This window comes from Trichosurus vulpecula, chromosome 3 (genome assembly GCF_011100635.1).
Source record: "Trichosurus vulpecula isolate mTriVul1 chromosome 3, mTriVul1.pri, whole genome shotgun sequence".
In the NCBI taxonomy this organism is placed as follows: Eukaryota; Metazoa; Chordata; class Mammalia; order Diprotodontia; family Phalangeridae; genus Trichosurus; species Trichosurus vulpecula.
Genome location: NC_050575.1, coordinates 325275959 through 325299819, shown reverse-complemented (window position 1 = coordinate 325299819; position 23861 = coordinate 325275959). Strand labels below are relative to the sequence as shown.

Genomic DNA, 23861 nt, shown 5'->3' with positions numbered 1-23861 from the left:
TCCTTTCCTGTGGGGTAAGATACCCAATTGAGTATGTATGGTATTCCTTCCTCAGGTCAAATCTGATGAGAGCAAGGGAATCTACCTTCTCTTGAGTAAGCCCATCCTATTAGGAAGTTTTTCCTTACATCAAAACTAAAAATTCTCTTTATTTTTTACCCATTGTTCCTGTTGTGGCCCTCAGGAACTAAGCAGAGATTTAATCCCTCTCGTCTAATTAATGCTTGAAGACAGCTATTATATCCTCCCTAAGTCTTTTCTTTTGTAGGCTAAAATCCTTTTTCTTCTGTGGAAAAGGTATGAAGTTGACCTTCTCTGCATCACTAAGTACATTGTAGATATCTCCATTCTTTTCTCTTAGGCAACTCAAACTTGTCTAAGCTTCTTTCCTTTGAATTTCCCTATTTCTGTTGAGTCCACCAGTATTCATTCAGTCACCCATATTTGCAACCTCGGGTTATCCTTGATTCTCCATTCTTCCTGACACCTTCCATCTCCCCCTGCAATCCAATCAATGACCAGGTCTTGTCAATTTTATTTCTGTAACATCTTTTACATTTCCTTCTCGCCATTTGCATGATCTCCCCTAATTCATACCTTTAATTGCTTCTCAGCTGAATTATTGCAAGTGCTTTGCTTCCAGTCTTTCCTATAGATCCTCCATACCACTGCCAAATTTGTATTCCTAAAATACGATTGTGACCCTATTCAAGAACCTCCAGTGGTTTTCTATTCCTTCTAAGATAAAATAGAAATCCTTGTTTGGTATTTTAAGACTTTTCATGGTTTGACTTCACTCCCTCTTCCCAGACCTGCGTAGCTGGCCTTACCTGCTGTATTTGTATGAGCCACAGGTGGCCACTTCTGTACCTCTGCAAAAGCTGTACCTTCTCATGTTGCCCTTTGGAAAGCTTAACTCCTCTCAAGGGGAAGCTCAGGTTCCATCTCCTACAAAAGTCTTTCTTCTTGCTCCTTCCTGCAGCTCTTTTGACCTCAAGTCTAGTACTCCAAGCACTATGCTGGCTCTAAACATTGTATTTCTCTTAGTGGAATGTATATGTTTTGAAGGCAGGTGAGGTCAGAGTTGGGAGATTTGGTTCAGATGTGAAAGGATTTGCTTAGGCCTTCTCTGTAGCCACTGGGAGCTTTATTGACTCAAAAGCAGCAGGCCTGAGATTTAGCAAGGAGCTAAACAAAGTCCCTGATATAGGAAAAGAACCAGACTTAATATAGGCAGAAAGCTATACAGCCTGTGGGATGGTGATGTAATTTTTAGGGTTTCTAATCGAGGTTGGAGATTTAGTGACAGGATGAGGAAGATGGATGACACAAGATAAGGGAGACAGGGGAAATTTTATGACCCAGGATGGGGGGAAACAAGGAATAATTTTATGGTCCAGGATAAGGTGAAGTTTTGTGGTATTTCAAGATCAGGAGAAGAGACTTTAGGACATTCTCAGGCTCAGGAGGAGCCTCACAAGGTACTGAAAAAGCTACCCTTAAGGCACCTTTATATCCACACATCACAGGGACTAATTTACTGTTTGTCTTTGTATTCCTGGTGCTTAACACAGTATGTTGTATGATTTTTTGGAGAGGAGGTGGAGGCGGGGCTGGGGTTAGACCTGTGAATTAATTCATGTGAGAAATTCCTGGTATGGAAACTTCCTCCACTAGTAGAGATTGGCAACTAATCTTGTTACATTATTAGAGTTGTTTAGGGGTTAGGTAAAGTTGCCCATGGTGACATGGCTAGTGTCAGTCTGTACTTGCAATCTTCTCTATACACCACCATACAGTCTTTTTGCATTCTGTGTAGTAGGTATTTAAGTACTTGTTGAGTTGAGTGGGTCATAGACTTAGAGCTAGAAGCAACTTTTGTATTTATCTTGTCTAACTCTCTCATTTTACAGTGGATGAAATTGAGACTCAGTGATGTCAAGTGACACTCACCCCAGATTATACAAGTAACTTGAACCCATGTTGTCTGACTCTCAAGCCAGAGCTTTTTCTATGATGTCACATGGCAGGGGTCTGGAGTAGCAGGTCCAAGAGTTGAGGAGGGAGCCTTAATGCTGTTACATGTTCTTGTGTTCTTGCTCTGCTAATAACCTGCACTCCACCGCTGCCGCACACAAACAGGGCAGCTGCTTCACATTGACATGAAGGGGTATTTGGCTAGAATATCTCCTTTTCATGCAATATCAATACAAGCTACCAGATAGGGGTCTAAGCTTGAGCTGCCTTCAGCTCACGTCCTATGGCATGTACTGACGAACTGTTACGTTCTATTTCTGGGCAATTCACTAGGGATGCTTTAAGCCCTCAACTATGGTTTTGTGCAAATGCTCTTGTAGCACCTGCTTTGGAACCACTTCTGCAACTCCCAAGCACATTGTGGGTGGTGTTCTCAGAGGATGGTTGATTACTTCTCCCCTCAGAGTTATTGGGATAATCCTGTGGGGTTGTCTTGATTTTCTAATGTCATTCAGAAGCCACCATCAGTGTGTTCCTCATAGATTATTATGCAGTCAATTAGTATTGTTTAAAAGAGTATAAAACATGTATAAAAAGGAAATTTGTTATAGAAACTCACCACCAAACTGGGAATAGCTTCTCCCCATGTATATATATACATATATATATATCTATCTATACAAGATCCCTAGGGAGAGTGGGCTCAAACTTAAGAGACCTTATCATAGCTTCTGGTTATTGAATGCCTTTTTCTTCCTTTGTAGAATCCTTATAAAGTATCTCTTAGGTGTAGCTTTCTGCTGGGTGCTAGGGGGCAGTATCGTGGTAACATCCTGAAGTTGAGTTTTCTTAATGGGTCTAGTTTGTCCTAGGTATAGCTATCAGATCCTGATGTGTAGATACTGCTGTCAACCACTGCTATTTCAGGGACTCTTGTTATTAGCTCTGGTTGCTTGTGGTACCTCTCTCAACATATAGAGTTGCTTGGAGGTTGAGGTGAGCGGAGAGGTGAAACTTTCTTCTTTCCCCCCAAAATGGTTTTCTCTTAAGAGCTTAGCTTGAAGTCCTCAACTTCAGAATAGAAATCTTCCACCGCTGGGCTGAACTCCTCTGGACTGGATTTAGGGTGAACTGATTGTTCTTTTATACATAGTCTCAATTGGTGTAACTGCTCTTCTCAATCACAGTGCTTTCTTGCTTAACTGAAGCAAAGAGGTTCATGCCTTATGCAAAAATCATGGGATATAAGCCATTTTGTTTGCCCAATTGAAACTTCATCATATTTGTTCATGGACCAAATATAAACTCCTCTGTTCGGTTAGTAAAGCCCTTCATAATCTATCTCTTTCTTTCCTTTCCAGTATTTTCATGCGTTATTCTCCTCCACATACTCTATAATGGCCTCCTTTCTTATTCTTCACATAAGACATTCTGTCTCCAGACTTGACCTATTTTCACTAGCTATCTCCTCTTCCTGGAATGTTCTGCTTTTTAGCGTCTCTACCTTCTGGCTTTCCCGGTTTCCTTCAGGTCTCAGCTAAAATCCCTCTTTTAATGCCAGCAGTCTTTCACCCTCCTCTTTAAAACTAGTGTCTTCCTTCTGAGATTACTACCAATTTACCTTACATATTTCTTGCATATACATAGTTGTTTGCATGTTGTTTCTCCCATTAGAATGGGAGCTCTTAGATGGCAGGGTCTGTTTTTGCTTTTCTTTGCCTCTCCAGCGCTTCACACAATACTTGACATGTAATAAGAGCTTAATAAATAATAAATACCTGTTGATCGATTATTGATTGATAAATGGGGTGGGGAGGAACTGAAACCTTATATATTGTACCTAGCACATTATTTCCTCCAACTCATATTTTAAAACCACTGTGACTCCTTAAATATTCAGGTCTCATAGAACCCATGAGATTGCCCACTGAAATGTTATTTGATCTTTGGTACTTTGGGAGTTAGGTGTTAGGGGCTATAAAAATTGATTATCTTCTTATGGAGCCTTTCCAGGATTTTGTGGAGAAATAATATGAAAATGGATTGGGCATTCAGAATGCTTCTTGAAGTAAATGTTAGGGAGGCTGTATTGAGTAGTAGAAAGGGCATTAGACTAAATGTCATTAAAACCTGGTTCCTAGCCCTGGACATATCAATAAATTGGTGTGTTACTCAAAGCAAGTCATTAAGCTCTCTGGATCAGTTTCCTTATTAGTGGAATTTTTGAGATTTCATTAAGTGATTTCTCCCAGGGCCCCTCCATCTCTAAAATTCCAACTCTTAAATGATTTTTAATTATGTCTTCAGGTTAAAAACATTTTTCTTGAGAACCATCATCAGTTGAGCTATCTAAAAGTGGAATGGGTTCCTGTAGCAGGTTCTGAGTTCCATGTCACTGAAGACCTTCAAGCTAAGGGTGGATAACTACTTGTCTAGGGATGTTATAGAGGGGAGAACCAGTCAGGATCTCAGACATCATTTAGTATAACTCTGATGTTCTATGCTTCTGTTTAAATTGATCCGTTCTCTAAAAAGTCTCTTTCATTCAACTCTAACCTTGTGACTGAACTAAATAGTGTAGAGGTATTCATGGATAAGTAAAAATAGTGGATAATTTTTAAAAATTTTTATTTGGTTTTAAAATATGTTTTTTTAAAAGCTTACATTTTAATTTGGATGTGTCTGATTCTAGGAATATACTTTGAAGCAATGAATCTACACTGTGAAGACGTGACCTATGAGCAGTTAGGATCCTTACTCAGTTATTCAGCAATTTACTCTTCTACTTCAGGCTTGTAGAAAGGGATACTATAAGATCAGACACATCCAAATGAGGTGACATATTTGCAAACCATAAGGTGCAAACACACTTTGCAAACCATAAAGCACTATATAAATGCTAACAATAAGAACAACTACCACCACCACCACCACCACTAGTGTTATTTATGGGATTGAAGGTAAATAATTTATCTTTGATTCTTTACCCAAGCACTGCCAGTCTACTTCTGAAACATCTTCTAAATTCATCCCCTTCTCTAAATTTCCTCTGATACCACTTTGGTATAGGTTTTCATGACTACCTATTGGACTAGTGTAATAACCTCTTTATTGTTCTTTTGGCTTTCATTATCTTATGTATTCCATTCTTTTCTTCATACCACTGCCATAATAAACTTCCTTATGAACAAATGTGGTCATGTCACTCTTCTGCTAAAAACAATCCCCAATGATTCCACATTGCCTATCAAGGAAAGTTCAGATTTTCCTGTTTGATGAGTGAGGCCCTTCACAGTCTGGTGTCACCTCACTTTTCCCACCATATCACAAATTACTTCCTTCCACATACTGAAATGATCTCTGTTCTGAATGCTTTGTGTATTTTTTGGATTCCTTGCCTTCAATCATGTTGTTTTTTTTTTCCTTGAATGCCTTCCTTTTGGCTGTATATGATCAACTGTGATAATTTCTCACTCAGCCATGTGTGACCACCCACAGGATCCTCATGCAGTAGCATCTCATCCCAGTAAACCTCTCCCACCTAGTTTCCCTGTGTGCATGCCAGATTAACTAGAGAATGGGCAACCTACTATGCCAACTAATTGTACTCTACCCATAGTTGTCCTCTGCTGTGGCCTTTCCCATCTGACTTCTACCCTTGTCTGGACTGACCTCTGATTTGTGTCTTGTTTCTCTGCTAGTAAACTTCATAAAGGCATATGTGTCTATTTAAAATTTTGTCTTTTCCCCTGTATTTAGCATAGTGCTCCCTGCTAATACTTGATAGACATTTAATGGTTGTATTGAATAATTGATTTGACACTTACTGCTTATTCCCTTAAATCATCATTTCTCATAATGAACATTACCTGCTTTTGCAAGTTTAAAATGTGTTTCCTCCCTTATTTATAACTTGGATCTATGAGAGCCTAAATATTATCTAGTTATCTGAAAACCACACAATGGGAAGCCATTCCTCCCCTCCCTCCAATATATAACCTTGTCTCTGCAAGTCAATAATGAAATATATAATTTCCTTTTCCTTTTTCTTATTCCTTTTTCTCTTATTTTCTACCCAGTCAGTTCTAATATTGTGTTTCCTAGAATATTGCAGGAGTTGATATTGAGACTTTTTTCCCTTTCAGGAATGGTATTTGCTGGCAATCTGGAGAGAAGCAGTTGGTGTTTTATGTAATTTTATCACTTAATAGTTGGTTCCCTCCTTCCCTCTCCACTTTTAATCTTCCTTGTGAAGTTGAGAAAATAATCTCATATGGTCATTTAATAAATCAGTTTAATAATCTAAAAAAAAATTAGGAAAATTGTTCATGCCTTAGAACCTAGCACACTGCCTGGTTCATAGTAAGTCCTTAATAAATATTTGTTGATCAGTTGATTAATATCTGCTAAGATAATTTAAAAAGTATAGTAATTTGGAATTTGGTAGTTGAAGGATAAAAGGATCATTTTGGTTTTTTTCCTTGTTTAAATTTAACCTAAGACAAAAATTTGATGCATCATCATAAATAAATTAATAATCTCTATCAATTTGAAGACTTACTCTTTTCAGGTCTCCCCTTTTACAACATGGCCCTAGCTTTTTTTTTTTCCCTACATTCATTATATATCACTCTTTTTTACTCATTTTGTGGTCCAGACAAACTGGTCTTTTCTGTGTTCATCACATGTAACACTCCATCTTCTGGTTCTGTATCCCGCTGCTGGCATATACTTCCTCTACACCTCTGCCTTCAAAAGTAGCTGAAGCACCAGCTTCTTTGACAAGATTCTTTCCTAATAATCCCAACTGCTATTGCTGTTTCTCACTGACTACCTTGTAGTAATTTTGTATTTATACTGTGTTTATGTATATGCAAATACATATATATGTATATATTCTATCCATATGTACGTTCTCTTATCCCTTATAGGATGAAAACTCATTGTGAACAAGAAGAATTTCATTGTTTTCCCCAGTGACTAGCACAGTGTCTGGCAAATAGGCGCTTAATAAATTCTTATTAATTGATTTATTGAGTCTCTCTCTTCCCCTTCACCTCCCCTTTGGTAGGAAACTTAAGTGAATTCAGGTCAGTTTACCCCATACAGTCCTGTCCTAGACATTGGAAGAGGGAAAATAAATTAGTGGCCCTTAAGGAAATTTTAGTAAGGGCAATAAGGCATATAAGAATAGGAACCTCTAAAGTCTATTGATATATAATGTTGTGGAAAAAAAAACACTCAGTACCAGCCTGTCAAGATTAATTCAAGTTAATTCGTGTGATTACATGTACTGTGGTGGGCAAGAATCCCATAGAGGACGTAGAACAGCTTTCATAGTCAATAAAAGGGTGAGAAAAACGCTACTGGAGTATAATCTCAAAAATGACAGAATAATACCTGTTCTAATCCAACGACATCACAGTAATATAAGTCTGTGCTCCAACCACTTACGCTGAAGAAGCTAAAGTTGTTCGATTCTATGAAGACCTTCAACATTTTCTAGAAATAACACCCAAAAAGGACTAGGGGATTGAAATGCTAAAGTAGGAAGTCAAAAGATAATTGGAATAATAGACAAGTCTGGCCTTGGAGTATAAAATGAAGCAAGGCAGAGACTAAAAGGGTTTTGTCAAGATAACTTGCTGGTCATAGCAAACACTCTTTTTCAACAACCCAAAAGTGACTCTACACATGGATGGCACCAGATGTCAGTATTAAAATCTGATTGATTATGTATTTTACAACCAAAGTTGTATATGGAGAAGTTCTATATAATTAGTTAAAACAAGACCTGGACCTAACTGTGCCATGATCATGAGCATCTTATTGCAAAATTTAGACTTAAAGAAAGTATTTTCTTTCTCTTAATGTTAAGCTTCAAGCCAGCATTTATAGTCTCCTCTTTCAGTCACATCTAGAGACTTCTTCATTCTTCTTCACTTTCTGCCACCAGAGTGGTATCATCTACATATGGGAGATTGTTGTTACTTTTCCTTAATTCTGGCTTTTGATTCATCCATCCTTGCATTTTGTATAATGCCTTCTGCATATAAGTTGAAAACCATCAGACCATATAGTTATGACCTAAATAACATCCCTTATGAAGATAAAGGAGAGGTGACGAATAGATTTCAGGGATTAGATCTGGTAGAATGCCTGAAGAAGTATGGACACAGACTTACAACATTCTGCAGGATCAGCAACAAAAAACATCCCAAAGAAAAAGAAGAGCAAGAAAGCAAAATGGCTGTGTGGCAAAGCTTTACAAATAGCTGAGGAAAGAAGGAATGTGAAAGGCAAAGGAGAAAGGGAAAGATAGATATACTCAACTGAATGCAGAATTCCATAGAACAGCAAAGACAGGTAAGAAGGTTTTCTTAAATGAGCTATGCAAAGAAATAGAAGAAAACAATAGAATCGGAAAGATGAGGTCTTTTCAAGAAAATTAGAGACATCAAGGTAACATTTCATGCAAAAATCATGATAGAAGACAAAAATGGTAGGAACTTAACAGAAGTAGAAGAGATTAAGGAGTAGCAGGAATATACTGAAGAACTATACAAAAAAGATTTTAACATCATTGATGTTAAAATGATGTGGTTATTGATCTGGTGATACATCCTGGAGAATGAAGTCATATGGGCCTTAGGAAGCAATGCTAACAATAAAGCTAGTAGAGGTGATGGAATTCTAGCTGAGCTCTTTAGAATCCTAAAAGATGATGCTGTTAAAGTGCTGCATTCGGCATGTTAGCAAATTTTGAAAACCCAGCAGTGGCCACTGGATTGGAAAAGGATCAGTTTACATTCCCAGTCCTAAAGAATGGCAATGCCAAAGAATGTTCCAGTTACCAAACAATTGCATTTGTTTCACATGTCAGCAAGTTATGCTTAAAATCCTGCAAGTTAGGCGTTAGCAATATGTGAACCAAGAATTAGCAGAAGAGCAGGCTGGTTTTTGAAGAAGCAGAGGAATGGGAGACTAAATTGCCAACACTCACTAGATCATGGAGAAAGCAAGGAAATTCCGGAAGAACATCTACTTCTGCTTCGTTGACTATGCCAAAGGCTTTGATTGTGTGGATCACAACAAAATGTGCCAAGTCCTCAAATAGATGGGAGTACCAGATCATCTTATCTCCTGAGGAACCTGTATGCAGGCCAAGAAGTCATAGTTAGAACCAAACATGAAACAACTGATTGGTTTAAGATTGGAAAAGGAGTATTGCAAGGCTGTATATTGTCACCTTATTTATTCAACTTATATGCAGAGTGTGCAATATACAAAATATCAGGCTGGATGAATCAAAAGCCAGAATTAAGGTTCCCGGGAGAAATAACAAGTTTCACATATGCAGATGATACCACTCTGATGGCAGAAAGTGAAGAAGAATGAAGAAGTCTATTGATACGAGTGAAAGAGGGAGTATAAATGCTGGCTTGAAGCTTGCCACTAAAAAGACTAAGATCATGGCACCTGGGCCCATCACTTCCAGGCACACAGAGGGAGAAGAAATGAAAGCAGTGTTTGATTTATATTTTTGGACTCAAAGATCATTGTAGATAGCTATAGCAGCCACAAAATTAAAAGATGCTTGTTCCTTAGAAGGAAAGCTATGGCAAATCTGGACAGCACGGTCAAAAAGCAGAGATGTCACCTTGCCTACAAAGGTCCATATAGTCAAAGCTGTGGTTTTCCCAATAGCAATGTATGGCCGTGAGAGTTGGGCTATAAGGAAAGCTGAGTGTGGCAGAATCGGCACTTTCAAGTTATGATGTTAGAGAAGACTTTTGAGAGTCTCTTGTGTCAGTAGTTAAAGAAGTGAATTCAGACTGTTCATTGGAAAGACAAACACTGAAGCTGAAGCATAGCTACTTTGGCCACTTAAGGAGAAGACAGGACTCACTGGAAAAGACTGATGCTGGGAAAGATTGAAGGCAAAAGGAGATGGGGATGCCAGAGGATGAGATGGATAGATAGTGTCATGGAAGCAACAAATATGAACTTGGACATACTTTAGGAGATAGTGGAGGACATAAGGACCTGGTATGCTAGATGGTCCATGGGGTCATGACAAGTCAGACACAACTGAATGACTGAGCAACAACAATAATCTGTCGAAGATGTCTTTGAATTCTGACTTTGTTATCAAAAGTGTTGTGTTTACTATCTTTCCTAACTTTGTATCATTTGCAGATTTGATGAACATGCCATCTATAGATGTATAGAAATATTAAACAATATGGGGCCAATCACAGATTCCCTCCTGGGCCACTCCACTGGACACCTCCTGCTAAGTTGACACTAAACCATTAAGAATGAATAAATGAAAAAAAAAACATATATTATGCACTTACTATGTGCCAGGCACTGTGCTTAGTGCTAAGGATACAAATACAAAAAGAACAACAATCTTTTCCCTTAAAGAGCATATGTTTCTAATAGAGGACTAATGACAACACAGATAGGGGCAGTGGTAGTCAAGGAAAAGGGTTTTAGAATAGAAATCCCAGAAATGATGAATGGAGTAAAAGGGCAATGGATTGGCTTGTCCACTTCAGGAATGTTGATGTTGATTATTATTCCAAGAATTAGAGGTAGAAGCATGCAGGTAACAGCATAGATTGAAGATGGCTAGAGAGCAGTAGGCAGTGTAGTAGGTTTGAGTGGAGCTAGTTATAGAAGACTCATCAGATTGAAGTGCAGGGCTCCAGGGCAGGAGCTGGAGAGCTTTATGCCTTGCCTCCAGCAGGAGAAGAGGCCTGGAATAAAGATGGCTGGAGAACAGCAGGCAGTATGGGTAGTGATGGTGATAGAGTGGAGTGGGTTCTAATTTAGGCTAGTTGTAAAGATCCCTCACCAATCAGGAGCACAGGGCAGAGTCCCAGAACCAGCATGATGGATCTAGGCTGGGTTAGCTATGGAGAACTCTCATCCTTAGGTCTGGTTGAAGGTGAGGAAGCATGGCGTGAAGTTGGCCTGAGAGTTACATCTAAGGTATATCTCGTCTACTAAATTAGTAACCCTATCATGAAAGGAAATAAAAATTGCGTGGCATGATCTGTTCATCCTGCATTATCATAAAACTGAAGTCAAGCTCACTGGCCTGTTGTTTGCGGGCTCCCTTCCTGTTTTTTGAAATCAGTTCAGTGTTTGCTCTTCTTCAATCTTGTGGCAGCTCTTCTTCTGCCCTATTATGTCTCAAATATTATTGATAGTGGCTGACCAATCAAAACTTCCAGTTCTTTCAGTATGAAGGATGATGATTTGAATTCATCTTGATGCTGTTCTTACTATATGCTTACTTTTTTTTGACCACCAACTCCTTGTTTGTTAGCTTTTATTAGTCTGTCATTTCCTTTTTTAGTGAAAAACAAAAGAATTGATAAACTAGCTTTGCCTTCTTTTTGTTCTCGTTTATCATTTTCCTCTGTACTCTGCTTTGAGCTTCCATTTTCTCTTGACCTCTGCTATAGGATTTTAGTCCTTGGGATCCTACCTGCCTTTATTTCGAGCCCTTTGAAATCTGCTTTCCCCAAATCAGGGGTGCATGTCAGACAGTGGTGAGCTTTCTTCTCTTTCTCTCATAAATTCTAGGAGTTAAGTGGTCATGTATCTTCAAGGTTTCCATCATTCCCACCCCAGCACTCAGGTCCTCCTCGTTAGTGAGAATCATATCTATTATAGAATTTCCTCTAATTGGTTCTTCTAATTTTTGAACAATGAAATGGAAATAAGTCAAGGTGTTACTAACAACTTTGCTTTTGGCCTACCAATTATTCTATAAGATATCTGGATGATTGAAGTCTCCTGTCACTGCTGTAACAAACAGGCTTTTGTGACAAGTTCAGGGCAGTAGGTAGAGTGCCTCATCTTCCTGAGTTCAAATCCAGCCTCAGACATTTACTAGTTGTGTGACTTTGGGCAAGTCACTTAAGTTTGTTCGCCTCAGTTTCCTCATCTCCAAAATGAGCCGTAGAAGGAAATGGCCAAGGATTCTAGTATCTTTACCAAGAAGATTCCAAATGGGGTCACAAAGAGTTGGACATGACCAAAGTGACTGAACAACAGCGGTGGCAAGTTTATGATCTGTCCAGATCTCCCTGTTTCTCCCTCTTTTAACCTTCACTCAAATGCTTTCCATCATGCTTCATTCTTACCTCCTCTACTTTAATTCTTATATTTTTTCACACAAGTATGAGTAAATATTATTTATCTATTTTGCATAAGATATCCGGAGCCATAATCCAATCATAAGTTTCATTAATACCAAATCATAGCGATGCCTATGAGGTCAAATTTGCCTCTTTACATTAGGATCTTTAGTTCCTCCAGTTTGTCACTTAGTCCTTGGGGGGCATATATAGGTCTAATCACTTGGTACTTACAATGGTTGTGCTATTGTCATGTCAGTCTGAGAAGAAATACTTATGCCACAGAGGAATCAACTGGGCTTAAAACCTTGTGTAATGCTGGCCATATGGCCACATTTATAGTAATAGAAACTCCCCTTGGTCTAGCTCTGTAATTCTTAAAACAAACAATTTTTTCAAGGAAAGAATGGGTATAGACAAAGTAGTATCCAGAATACATGCTTCTTTTTCTTATTGCCTTAGAGGTCTGCGTAGAGATAAATAAAACAAATTTTAAGACATTTCCTATTAAATAATACAGCAGAATTAACTCCTTGTGAACCCTGAATGTCACTGGTGACCTATTATATCCCTTCTAGACCCAAATCTATGATTATCCCAGTCTGAACCCTTTGCTTCAACCAAACTTTATCTACTAGTCTTCTGAACACATTTTGTCTCCAAACACATATAGTGGCCACTGACTCCCCTTTTCTGGCTATCATAATCCTGCTTATTTTTCAGGGACTAAGTTCAAATGAAGCTTCCACAAAGCCTTCCCTGATCACCCAGTAGGAAGTGATCTCTTTTTCTTCTGAGTTCCTGTAGCACTTGCATCCTGTCTCTACCAGTCAAATGATGTTCCTCATGCTACTTTTGTAATTATCTGTATATATGTCCTATCTCTCCTTCTAGATTATAAACAGGAACTATATCCTATATTTCATATGCCCCAGAACATTTAATATAGTATTTAATAAAAACGTTAGTTGAATATCTTTTGATATGGACAAATAATGACTGAAAAAAAAACATTTTGTTTCATTACCTCAACAGTTCACATGAATTTTAATTATTATTTCTATTCATTTGACTAGCATATCTATCTATATACGGAGTGGATGAGCGCTGATACCAATTTGGTCTCTAGAATAGGTTGCACTCAGGAGACTTATGATTAATTCTGGTGATCTGGACTTGTGGTGACATTGGAGGTATTGTCATTTTCCTGGTTTGATAATTCTGGCCATCATGATTTCTTTATCTCAGAAACTTTTCATGAACTATCCAATACCTCTCTTCTCTATTGTTTTAAGAGTCCTTTTTTATATTGTTTTATACTTTTATTTTTGTATTGAGCTTCTTCTTTAGTACTGCTTATGCTAGGATTATATGATTTTAATAATTAGAAGTCCCCTAAAAAGGTTAGGGACTTTGCCACCAAGGGATAGGATGTGGTAGGAATACCATCACCTTCATGTAGGTTGGACTGGTCTATTTAAAGGATTAGGGAGACCATTTTGCTTCCTTGCTCCCTGAGTTATCAAAGGCCCAGCCCGGGAGTTGCCAAGGTCAGGAGTTTAACCTTGCCTCTCTTGCTTCATTTGGGGCAAGCTTTCCTGGCTATTCCTGTCTGATATGAGTACCAGCAACTCCATACCTATTTTTCATCTTTTCAATGTTCTCTAGTCATTCAATCCCTTAGTAATTTGTTAGCAAATCACACCTACCATAGCTGTAGCCTCTATCTTTCCTAATTGTGGCTCCCATCCTCTACTACCATATCCTAGATGTCTTCTTTTACTGCCCATCACTGGCTGTAATGGCAAGCAAAGTGGGACTTTTCACTGTTCTTTCTTTTGGAGTGCTTGTCAGCACTAAGGCAATCAAGTGCCTTTGATTGAGTCTGTGATTGAATCAAGAGTTTTTGATGACCTGCTTAAGTCACAAGAAAGGCTATGTCACATGGTTGTGATGCTTTCTGATCCTGAAGAAGCACACATATACTCGGAGGTTAGCGTTTTGCTTTGGGGCTCACTCATTGGAAGAATGTTCGTGTGATGTGGCCAGACGAGACTCTGGGTAGCTGTTAAGAAGCCCCCCAGCTTTGAAAACCCAGACGTTGGTGCTTCTCTCTCTCTGTGTATATATTGCTATGGACAGACAGAAGCCCTGTGTGCTGATTTGTGTTGTTTGCTCTGTTTATATAATTTCTGCTTATAATTTCTGTTTGTGTTTTCTCTGAAGTTCAGGGTGCTGACTTTTCCCTCTGAACTAAGTGAATGATATGTGTATGTTTAATTAAAGTGAGGTTGTAAACTGCTTAAAGTTTCTTTCCTTAGAAAAGTAGATCAAAGAACCTGTGCTAGCATCCGTCTTGTATGCTGGTGTTGTTGGTCTTACACCTCCACAGCAGCTTCTAGTAACATTGTTACACTGGCAAATCCCAACTCTGGATTACTTCCACCACCTATCTCCTTCACACCTACTCATAGGCTTCTAATGGAGCTGGAAGAAGTCATGAAGCCCTGCTGACTGGGTCCACTATAAATTTTTTATCTAATCTCAACTGGTTCCTCACTTTAGTAAAATAATCCTTCTATTCCTCCCTAAATTGATTTTCTCTCCTACTCACCATAGCAGCTGTTCCAAACCTTGTCCTTGTCTTTTCTCCTCAGCTTTCCCCACCAGTTGAACACCTTGCTTCATACCTCACAGAAAAAAATTGAGGTCATTCATCATAAGTTCCCTCTTCTCCCTTTCTCCTAATCTTTCATTTCTCTCATATCATCCCTCATTATTTCCTCCTCTGCTCTAGTCTCTAATGAAGAGGAAGAGGTAACCATACCTTCACTAAAGTATTTGACAGTATTGACTACCACCTGCTTCTGTGTACTCTTCCTTCTTTGAGCTTTCATGATGTACTCTCTTGTTCTTTTTTCTCCCCAAGAACTTATTCTTTTACTGTTTCAGTCCCCTTTGCTGTATCTTTGTGCACCTGGTAACTGGGGAACTCTCTCAAAGTTCTATCTTGGAACCTTTTCTCTTTTTTCTATATACTCTCTCAAATGGTGATCTCATGGGTTCAGTTATCTCTATATAGGTGTCTCTCAGATCCATGTATCTAGCCCTAGTCTCTTTTCTGAGCAAAAGTACTTTTTATTACCTTCCTATTAGACATTTCAAACTTGTTATCCTATAGGATCTCAAACTCAACATGCCTGAGACATCCCCTATAACAAATAATATTTTTTTAAAAATAAAGAAAAAGAAGAGGAAAAAAATCTGTATAACTGATGAATATGTCGAAAAAAAAATCTGCAAATATGTGCAGTGTGCAGCACTTGTGGAACTCCCCCCCGCCCCCTACAAAAAGTTGAGTTCTAGCTTAGCAACAGTAGGTGCTTAAGAAATGTTTATTTTTATTGATTGATTGTGATGAGAGTGCCATTTTATATCTCTTGAACCATCTTTATTTATAATTTTGCAATCTTTACTTTTGAATTTTTCTATGTGTAGTTGTTCTTTCCATTTATATTGTTGTAGTCATTGTTTATATTGGTTTCTAGTCTCTGCTTACTTCATACCATATCAGTTCATATAGATATTTCCATGCTTCTCTGTACTGATTAGATTTTGATTTACATTTTTCTTATTATTAGTGGTTTGGAGCAATCTTTAATGTAGTTGTTAATACTTTGCAAGTCTTTTGGGAATTATTTGTTCATATCCTTTGACTACTTATTTGCCAAGGAAAAGTTATTAGTCTTAATTATATCTGTTAACTGTTACATATTTTGGATATCAAACCCTTACCAGAGAAATCTGATACAAAGACCTTTGTCCCATTTGATTGCTTCCCTTCTTATTATATGCATTAATTTTTTCTGTGTAGAAGCTTTTCAATTTCCTATAATTAAAGTTATCAATTTTATCTTTTTTAATTGCTGTTAACCCCTGTTTGCTTAAGAATCCTGCCTATAGTTGTGAGAGGTATAAAATCTGCTTCCATTCTAATTTTTTTTAGTACTCTGATCTTTAATATGAAAGTCATGTATCCATTTAGAATGTATTACAGAATATGATGTAAGGCTTTGTTCTTAAGCCTAATTTCTGCCAACCTCCTTTTCAATTTTCCTAGCAGCTTTTATCAAATAGAGAACTCAATGTCTTTTGTCCTCATTCTAACCCTCTTCTGAAGTCCTCCATTACTTTTGAAGATACCACCATCCTTCCAGATACCCAGGTTCATCACCATAGTTACGTCCTGAATTCTTTGCTCTTGGTCATACCTTATATCTATCTGACAAATCTTGTTATTTCTTTCTATGCAACATCTCTTACATACATCTCCTCCCCATCCTTATAGCTACCACCCTGTTTCAGACCCTCAGCACTTCTTTCCTGGACCGATGCAATCTTTTTAACTGATCTCCCCACCTCAATATTTTTTCCATTCCAGTCTGTCTTCCAGACAGCTTCTAACATGATCTCCACACCTTGTATTGCCCGCTTTTCTCCAATTCCACTTTATGTGTTGTTTTCCCTCATTAGAATGTAAGCTTCTTGGGGGCAGAGATGATTCTTGCATGGTTGTAATTGTATCCCCATTACCTGGAACATGATAAACACTTAAAAAATGCTCGCTTCCTGCCTCCCTCCCTTCCTCCCTTTCTTCCTTCCCTCCCTCCCTCCCTCTCTCTCCTCCCTCCCTCTCTCTCCTCCCCACCCTTAGTAATTTGCACTATTCTTGTCACATGGTAAGCACTTACTAAATACTTTTCAATTTTTTTAAAGTTAAAGATTTTTTTCCTCTTTTAAGATCACTTTTGTTTCAGACAGTTGTTTATGTTTTGTTGATGTGTTATTTAAATTATTTTAAAACCTGTTTCTTGTGTATGTTCTTTTTTCTAATAGGCAGCCAGATAAACTGGTAGTTGTTTGGACGAGAAGAAGCCGAAGAAAATCTTCTAAGGTTAGTGTCTTGCTAAAACCACCAAACATTTTCTGTCTGATTCAATTCAAAATTTAGTTGTTATATATTTAAGGCATGTGTGGTAACATGAAAATGATAGCACCATACATTAACAGTTGTTCATAGTAAAGCAAAACTATGCAGTTTTTTTTTTGTACTAGACCTTTGATTTCATTGGTATGGGGAATTTCATTGAAGAACCCCTCTTTATCTTCACTTCTCTCACCCCACCCCAATCCCCAAAGTAGATTGGTACTCTCTCTGCATGTTTACTTAGGGCACTGAGATGTTAGGTGATTTTCCCAGGGCAGCAATCAAGTATTTGTGGAAGGTTGGACTTTAATCCAAGTCTTCCTGACTCTAAGTACCCCCTCTCTATCCACTATACCAGTGATGTCAAATTCAAAGAAAAACAGAGGCCGCTGAAGTGTAAATAAAAGATCCCCAGGACTATATATTGCTTTAGAAAACCATATTTTAACATTATCTTCGATGGTATTTTTATTTATTTTGTTAAATGTTTCCCAATTACATGTGAAGCATTAGGAAATGACCTGTACTATAACACCATACCTCTCACATAACATATAAATTTAGGCGAAATAAACAAATTTCATTTTCATATCTAATGTAAATTAATCATTAAGTATTAAGTTCCCCACTGTGTGCTAGGATATAGATTATGGATACTTGGAATACAAATAAAAAGAATGAACAATGCCTACTTACAAGGAGCTTACATTCTAATGGAAGAAAAGATACCTATACTAATGTGTATATCATAAATAAAAGTTAATAATTAGAAATAAATTTTAAGTAGTTAAGTAAATATTAAGTAGTTAAGTACAAGGTAGTTTGGGAGGGAAGGCACTGGCAATTGGAGGAAACAGAAAAGGCTTCATGCAGAAACTTCTTGTGCTTGTGTGGCATATTAAAAGAAGAGAGGAACTCTATGAAATAGAGATAATGAGGAAATGCATTCCTCGCATGTAGGACAGCCAGTGCAAAGGCAAGAAAGCAGGAGATGGAGTATCACATGTAAGGAATACAGAGATGGCTAGTCTGGATGGCTTGTACCCTAGTAGATAGTATACCAAAATATAAATAAGTATTTGCATTTTATTCTTGATGCAGTAGACCAGTGCTGTGGTACTCAAATAGAAAGGATCCCTGCTAGCCAGATATTGACTTAGAAAACTACAAATAACATTATCTATGTTGTATCATATTTTTATTTATTTTACTAAACATTTCATAATTGCATTTTTTTATAAATTTCTTTATTTATTTTTAGTTTACCACGCACGGTTCTACATAGTTTTGAGTTCCAGTTTTTCTCCCCTCCCTCCCCCCTCCCTCCCCAAGACGGCATGAAGTCTCATATAACTGTCATGTATAACTTCGCATTGAGTTAATTTATGCACTAGTCAAGTCGTGGAGAAGAATTTTGACCAATGGAATGAATCATGAGAAAGAAGAAACAGAACCAAAAAAAAAACCAAAAAACCCCAAAAACAAAAACAAAAGAGAAGCAGAAAAGGCGAGCATGTAGTGTGCCTCAGTCTGTATTCAAACTTCGCAGTTCTTTGTCTCAATGAAGATAGCATTCTCCGTCGTGAGTCCCCTGGAGTTGTCCTTGCCCCTTAGGTTGCTGAGAAAAGTGCAGTTTGTCAGGGTTGGTCCTCACGGAATCCATATATCTGTGGCTGTGCACAACGTTCTCCTGGCTCTGCTCCGCTCACTCAGCATTATGTCGTGTAGGTTTTTCCAGGTTGTTATGAAATCTGCATCATCCCCATTTCTTATGGCACAATAGTATTCCATTACCTTCATGTACCACAGTTTGTTCAGCCATTCCCCAATTGACGGGCATCCCTTTGATTTCCAATTCTTGGCTACCACAAAGAGAGCCGCTATAAATATTCTTGTGCATATGGGTCCTTTTCCCGCTTGCGTGATTTCTTTGGGATACAACCCTAGAAGTGGTATTGCTGGGTCAAAGGGTATGAACATTTCTATAGCCCTTTGGGCATAGTTCCAAACCGCCCTCCAAAATGGCTGGATCAGCTCACAACTCCACCAGCAATGCAACAATGTTCCAATTTCCCCACATCCTTTCCAGCATTTATCATTCTCCTGATTTGTTATTTTAGCCAATCTGACAGGAGAGATGTGGTATCTAAGAGTTGTTTTGATTTGCATTTCTCTAATCAGCAGCGATCCAGAGCATTTTTCCATATGCCTGTAGATAGCTTTAATTTCTTCCTCTGAAAACTGCCTGTTCATATCCTTTGACCATTTCTCAATTGGGGAATGGCTTGTATTCCTATATATTTGGCTCAGCTCCCTGTATACTTTAGAGATGAGGCCTTTATCAGAGATACTAGTTGCAAAGATTTTCTCCCAATTTTCTGCTTCCCTCCTAATTCTTGTTGCATTGGCTTTTTTTGTACAAAAACATTTCAATTTGACATAATCAAAATTATCCATTTTGCATTTTGTAATGCTCTCTATCTCTTGTTGGGTCGTGAATTCTTTACTTTTCCACAAATCTGATAAGTAAACTATTCCTTGCTTTCCCAAATTACTTAGAGTATCAACTTCTAAATCATGAACCCATTTTGACTTTATTTTGGTATATGGTGTAACATATTGGTCTATGCCCAGTTTTTGCCCTACCATTTTCCAATTTTCCCAACAGTTTTTGTGAAATAGTGAATTATTAGCCCAGAAACTGGCCTCTTTGGGTTTATCAAAGAGTAGATTGCTAAACTTGTTGATTTCACCTATTTGTGTACCTATCCTATTCCACTGATCCACACCCCTGTTTCTTAACCAGTACCAGGCAGTTTTGATGACTGCTGCTGTGTAGTACCGTTTAATATCTGGTGTGGCTAAGTCACCATCTCTAGCATGTCTTTTCATTGATATCCTAGATACTCTAGACCTCTTGTTTTTCCAAATGAATTTTGTTATTATTTTGTCCAGCTCAGTAAAAAAACATAATTGCATTTTAAGGTGGTTTGGACTGCACTACTAAGGAGTTTTGAGCCAGTGGGTTGTGAATTTGACAACTCTACTCTAGATCATTGACCAACATCATACTTATTGACTGAACTGGAAGCTTTGAGGGCAGGGCCATAGCTTACATTCTTCATGTCTCAATTTATTCTTAGCAATATTGTTTTAGTTGGTGCTACATGCATCAAATGAATGAATGAATGAGCAACTTAACTTTTCTTATTTTTTTTCAGCTATAAAATCAGGAAAAAGCCTACTCTCTTGGTGTATTGTAAGGATAAATGAACTAAATAAATGGTAGCCAGGAAGAATCTATAGAATGTTTAGAAAAGTTTGGGTCAGTCCTACAAAAAGTATATTGGTTCAGTACTTCAAACATCTGTGATGTCATTTCAATTTAGTAAGCATTGATTAAACACCTACTCTGTAACAGGAATAGTGGTGGGGTCCTAACAACACTGTCTAGTCAGTAAGTTTATTTTCTATTGTAGGGGAAGAACGTGCAAACAAATAAAAATAAAATATATAGAAATTAAGTACAAAGTCATGAAGGGGAGAACACTGACAACTAGAGGAAGTAGTCAGGAAGTGACATTTGACCTGGGCTTTGATGATCCCTAGGGATTCTAAGAGGCTGAGGTGAGGAGGGAGAACATTCTAGGCACAGGGCGTAAGTCAAAGGAGATAGAATATTGTATAAAAGGATGAGCAAGTAGGTCAGTTTGGCTAGAATGTAGAGTGTGTGGAGGGAATTGTATGAAATTAGTCTATAAAGATGGGTTGGAACCACATTGTGAGAAGCTTTAAATACTGCAGTTGGGAGGTGTTAATTTCATCGTTTTGCATATTCACTCAGCAATTTAGATTGTATATTCTCCATACCCTGAAATATTGTCTCTGAGCTGATGTGATTGAAAAGGAAAACACCTCATTTTGTAGCTAGCCCTCTTCTGTTAAGCCTTTCTGGTTGGTTATTGAGCAAATGACATACAGTCCGTTGAGAGGCCCATAGTAAGCCTTTGTATGGCATGACTTTTCAGAGTTTGTGCTCGCATATCTTTTGAGAACTTGTAGTCTGCTTTCATGTCATAATGGAGCCTTACAGTAGGACTTGAGGTCATACTCCTTATACACTTGAGGTCATAACAAAAATCATTGATTATTTAAGACATGCCAGACTGGACGAATCAAAAGCCAGAATGAGGTGCGTGGGAGAAATATCAACAGTCTCAGGTATGCAGATGATACCACTCTGGTAGCAGAACGTGAAGAAGAATTAAAAATTGAGAAGCCTCTTGATGAAAGTGAAAGAAGAGAGTATAAAAGCTGTCTTGAAGTTTAACATTAAAAAAAACTAAGAGCATGGCATCTGGTTTCATCACTTCTCTGGAAAATAAGAGGAAAATTGGAAGCCATGTCAGATTTTATATTCTTGGGCTCAAAGATCACTGCAGACAAGTGACTGCAGACATGAAATTAAAAGATGCTTGCCCTTTGGAAGGAAAGTTTTGGCAAATTTGGACAGCATAATCAAAAAGCAGAGTTTCCGCTTGCTGACAAAAGTCTGTTTAGTGAAAGCTGTGGTTTTCCCAGTAGCAATGTGTGGCTGTGAGAGTTCGACTGTAAGGAAAGCTCAGTGCCGCAAAATTGATGCTTTCGCATTGTGATGCTGGAGAAGACTTTTGAGTCTCTTGGACATCAAGGGCATCGAATCAAAATCAGGCAATACTTAGAGAAATAAATTCAGACTATTCATTGGAATATTGAAATATTGAAGCTGAAATTTAAATATTTTGGTTATATAAGAAGAAGACAGGACATATTGGAAAAGACAGATGCTGGGAAGGATTGAAGGAGAGGGGACTCCAGAGGGCGAGATGGATAGAGAGTGTCATGGAAGCAGTGAATATGAGGTTGGACGGACTTTGGGAGATAGTGGATGACAGAAGGACCTGCTGGCATTCCATGGTTCACAAGGTCATGAAGAGTTCACACAACTGAACAATTGAACAACAAACCATTGATGATAGTGCTTCACACTTCCAGAAGAGGACAAAAGATTAAATTCTCAAAGACAGTTATTTTGTGCTGATAATTATATGTTTTATGAAGAACAATTAAAATCTCTAAATATCATTGTGTATTTTTATGGTCATGTTCTTTTATAAATAAATGAATTCTATTTCATAAATAGGCAGTAGCCATGTAAAAAATGTATACTAGTGCTACATTTGAAATTTTTTGTAGCGTAGGCCAAAGCCTGACAAATTTACTTAGAAATCAGCCCAAATATTTAGGAGGTAAGTGACATTTTAAACTCTCAAGGAAATAAAAATAAGAAGAACAAAAAAAATGTAGCGTAGGACATTTATTCAACATCCAATGTGGGACTCACTTTAGGGTTACTGAGGAAAAGTCCTAAAGAAAGAGCTGGAAAGAGGAAAAGACTGAGCCCATCTGACAAAGTGTTGGGTAGAAGGTCTGTGACCTACAGCTGTATGTAGATCTCTCTTCTTCCTTTATCATAGAAAGTACTTCTCAAGGCTGATCTAGGGTCATTACATTTCAGTGAAAAGAATGCTGGATATGGAATCAAGAAATATCAGTCTGAATTCTGGCCTTTTAGTTTACTAGCAGTGACCTTGGGCAAACCATTTAACTTCTAAGCCTCAATTTCCTTATTTATGAAATGAAGGAGGTAGTGGATTAGATAATTCTGGAGTTCTCTTTAAGCTCTAATATTCTGTAATTTTGAGTTACTCCCATGAACTGTGAAACAATAATCAATGAAATACTAGCTACCCTATGTGTAAAAAAATTTATATTATAACATATACCAGGGCTTGACAAATTTCAAGTGCCAGATCATCATGGTACTTATCAATTCTATCACCCATGCCCATAATTTCTAGTACTAGTTTACCATAATGAATGAATGAAACTTAGTATTCTCTTAGATTTATACATACTTGAAAATTTTTATTTAAAAATATATTTTATTGATATGTTTTTGTTTTTATATTGCTTAAATTTCTTCTAGTGTCCTTCCTTTACACCCTTTCCAGAGAATCATATTGTGTAACAAAGATTTTTTTTTTTTAAGAAAAAGAAAAAGAGAAAGGAAAGAAAGGAATCGCAAAACTGATCAATATATTGAAGAAGTCTTAAAATGCATTCAGTGTTCCATATCTTTGCACCTCCTACTTCAGTAAGGAGTGGAGAAGTGTCTTCATATCTCTTCTTTGGGGCCATACTTGTTTTTTATTTTTCAGCATTCACTTTTGATTGTTTTATGGGGGTTGTTTTTTATTTATACTGTTTAGTCATTATGTATTTTTCTTGGCCCCCTATGCCTTTTCTCCCCAGAATAGTTCCCTATCCTTCCTGCTTCCTTTTTCTTCTAAGATCATAAGGTAGGAGAAAGCTACCCCCAGGCCCTTTGTCTATCTTAAAATTTTATCTATGACCTATGAACATATTAGGGTTATAGGAAGACATATTTTTAGCATGTTAATTATTTATCTTCACATAGTCCCTTCCAGTTATGTACCTTTCTATGTTTCATTTGACTCCTGCGTTGCCATTTCAAAGTGTCTTCTTAGTTCTGGCATTTTCATGAGGAATTCTTAGAAATCCTATTTTCGTTAAGTCTATTTCTCCTCTCTGTAGGATTTTACTGAGTTTTGCTGCATAGCCTTTTAAAGGCTTTTTCAAAAGATAAAGACGAATCTTTATCTTTCGTCTTTTTGAAT

The 23861-nt window shown here is 37.6% G+C and overlaps 1 protein-coding gene across 10 annotated transcripts in view; it reads left to right on the top strand.

The window, feature by feature from the left end:
* EHBP1 (EH domain binding protein 1) overlaps window positions 1-23861 on the top strand; it is a 433107-nt gene that overhangs the window by 57297 nt on the left and 351949 nt on the right. For all 10 annotated transcript variants that reach the window (XM_036752173.1, XM_036752175.1, XM_036752180.1 and 7 more), the window contains exon 3: window positions 17031-17088. In XM_036752173.1, coding sequence (XP_036608068.1) covers window positions 17031-17088 — 58 coding nt within the window. The remainder of the gene's footprint in view (window positions 1-17030; window positions 17089-23861) is intronic.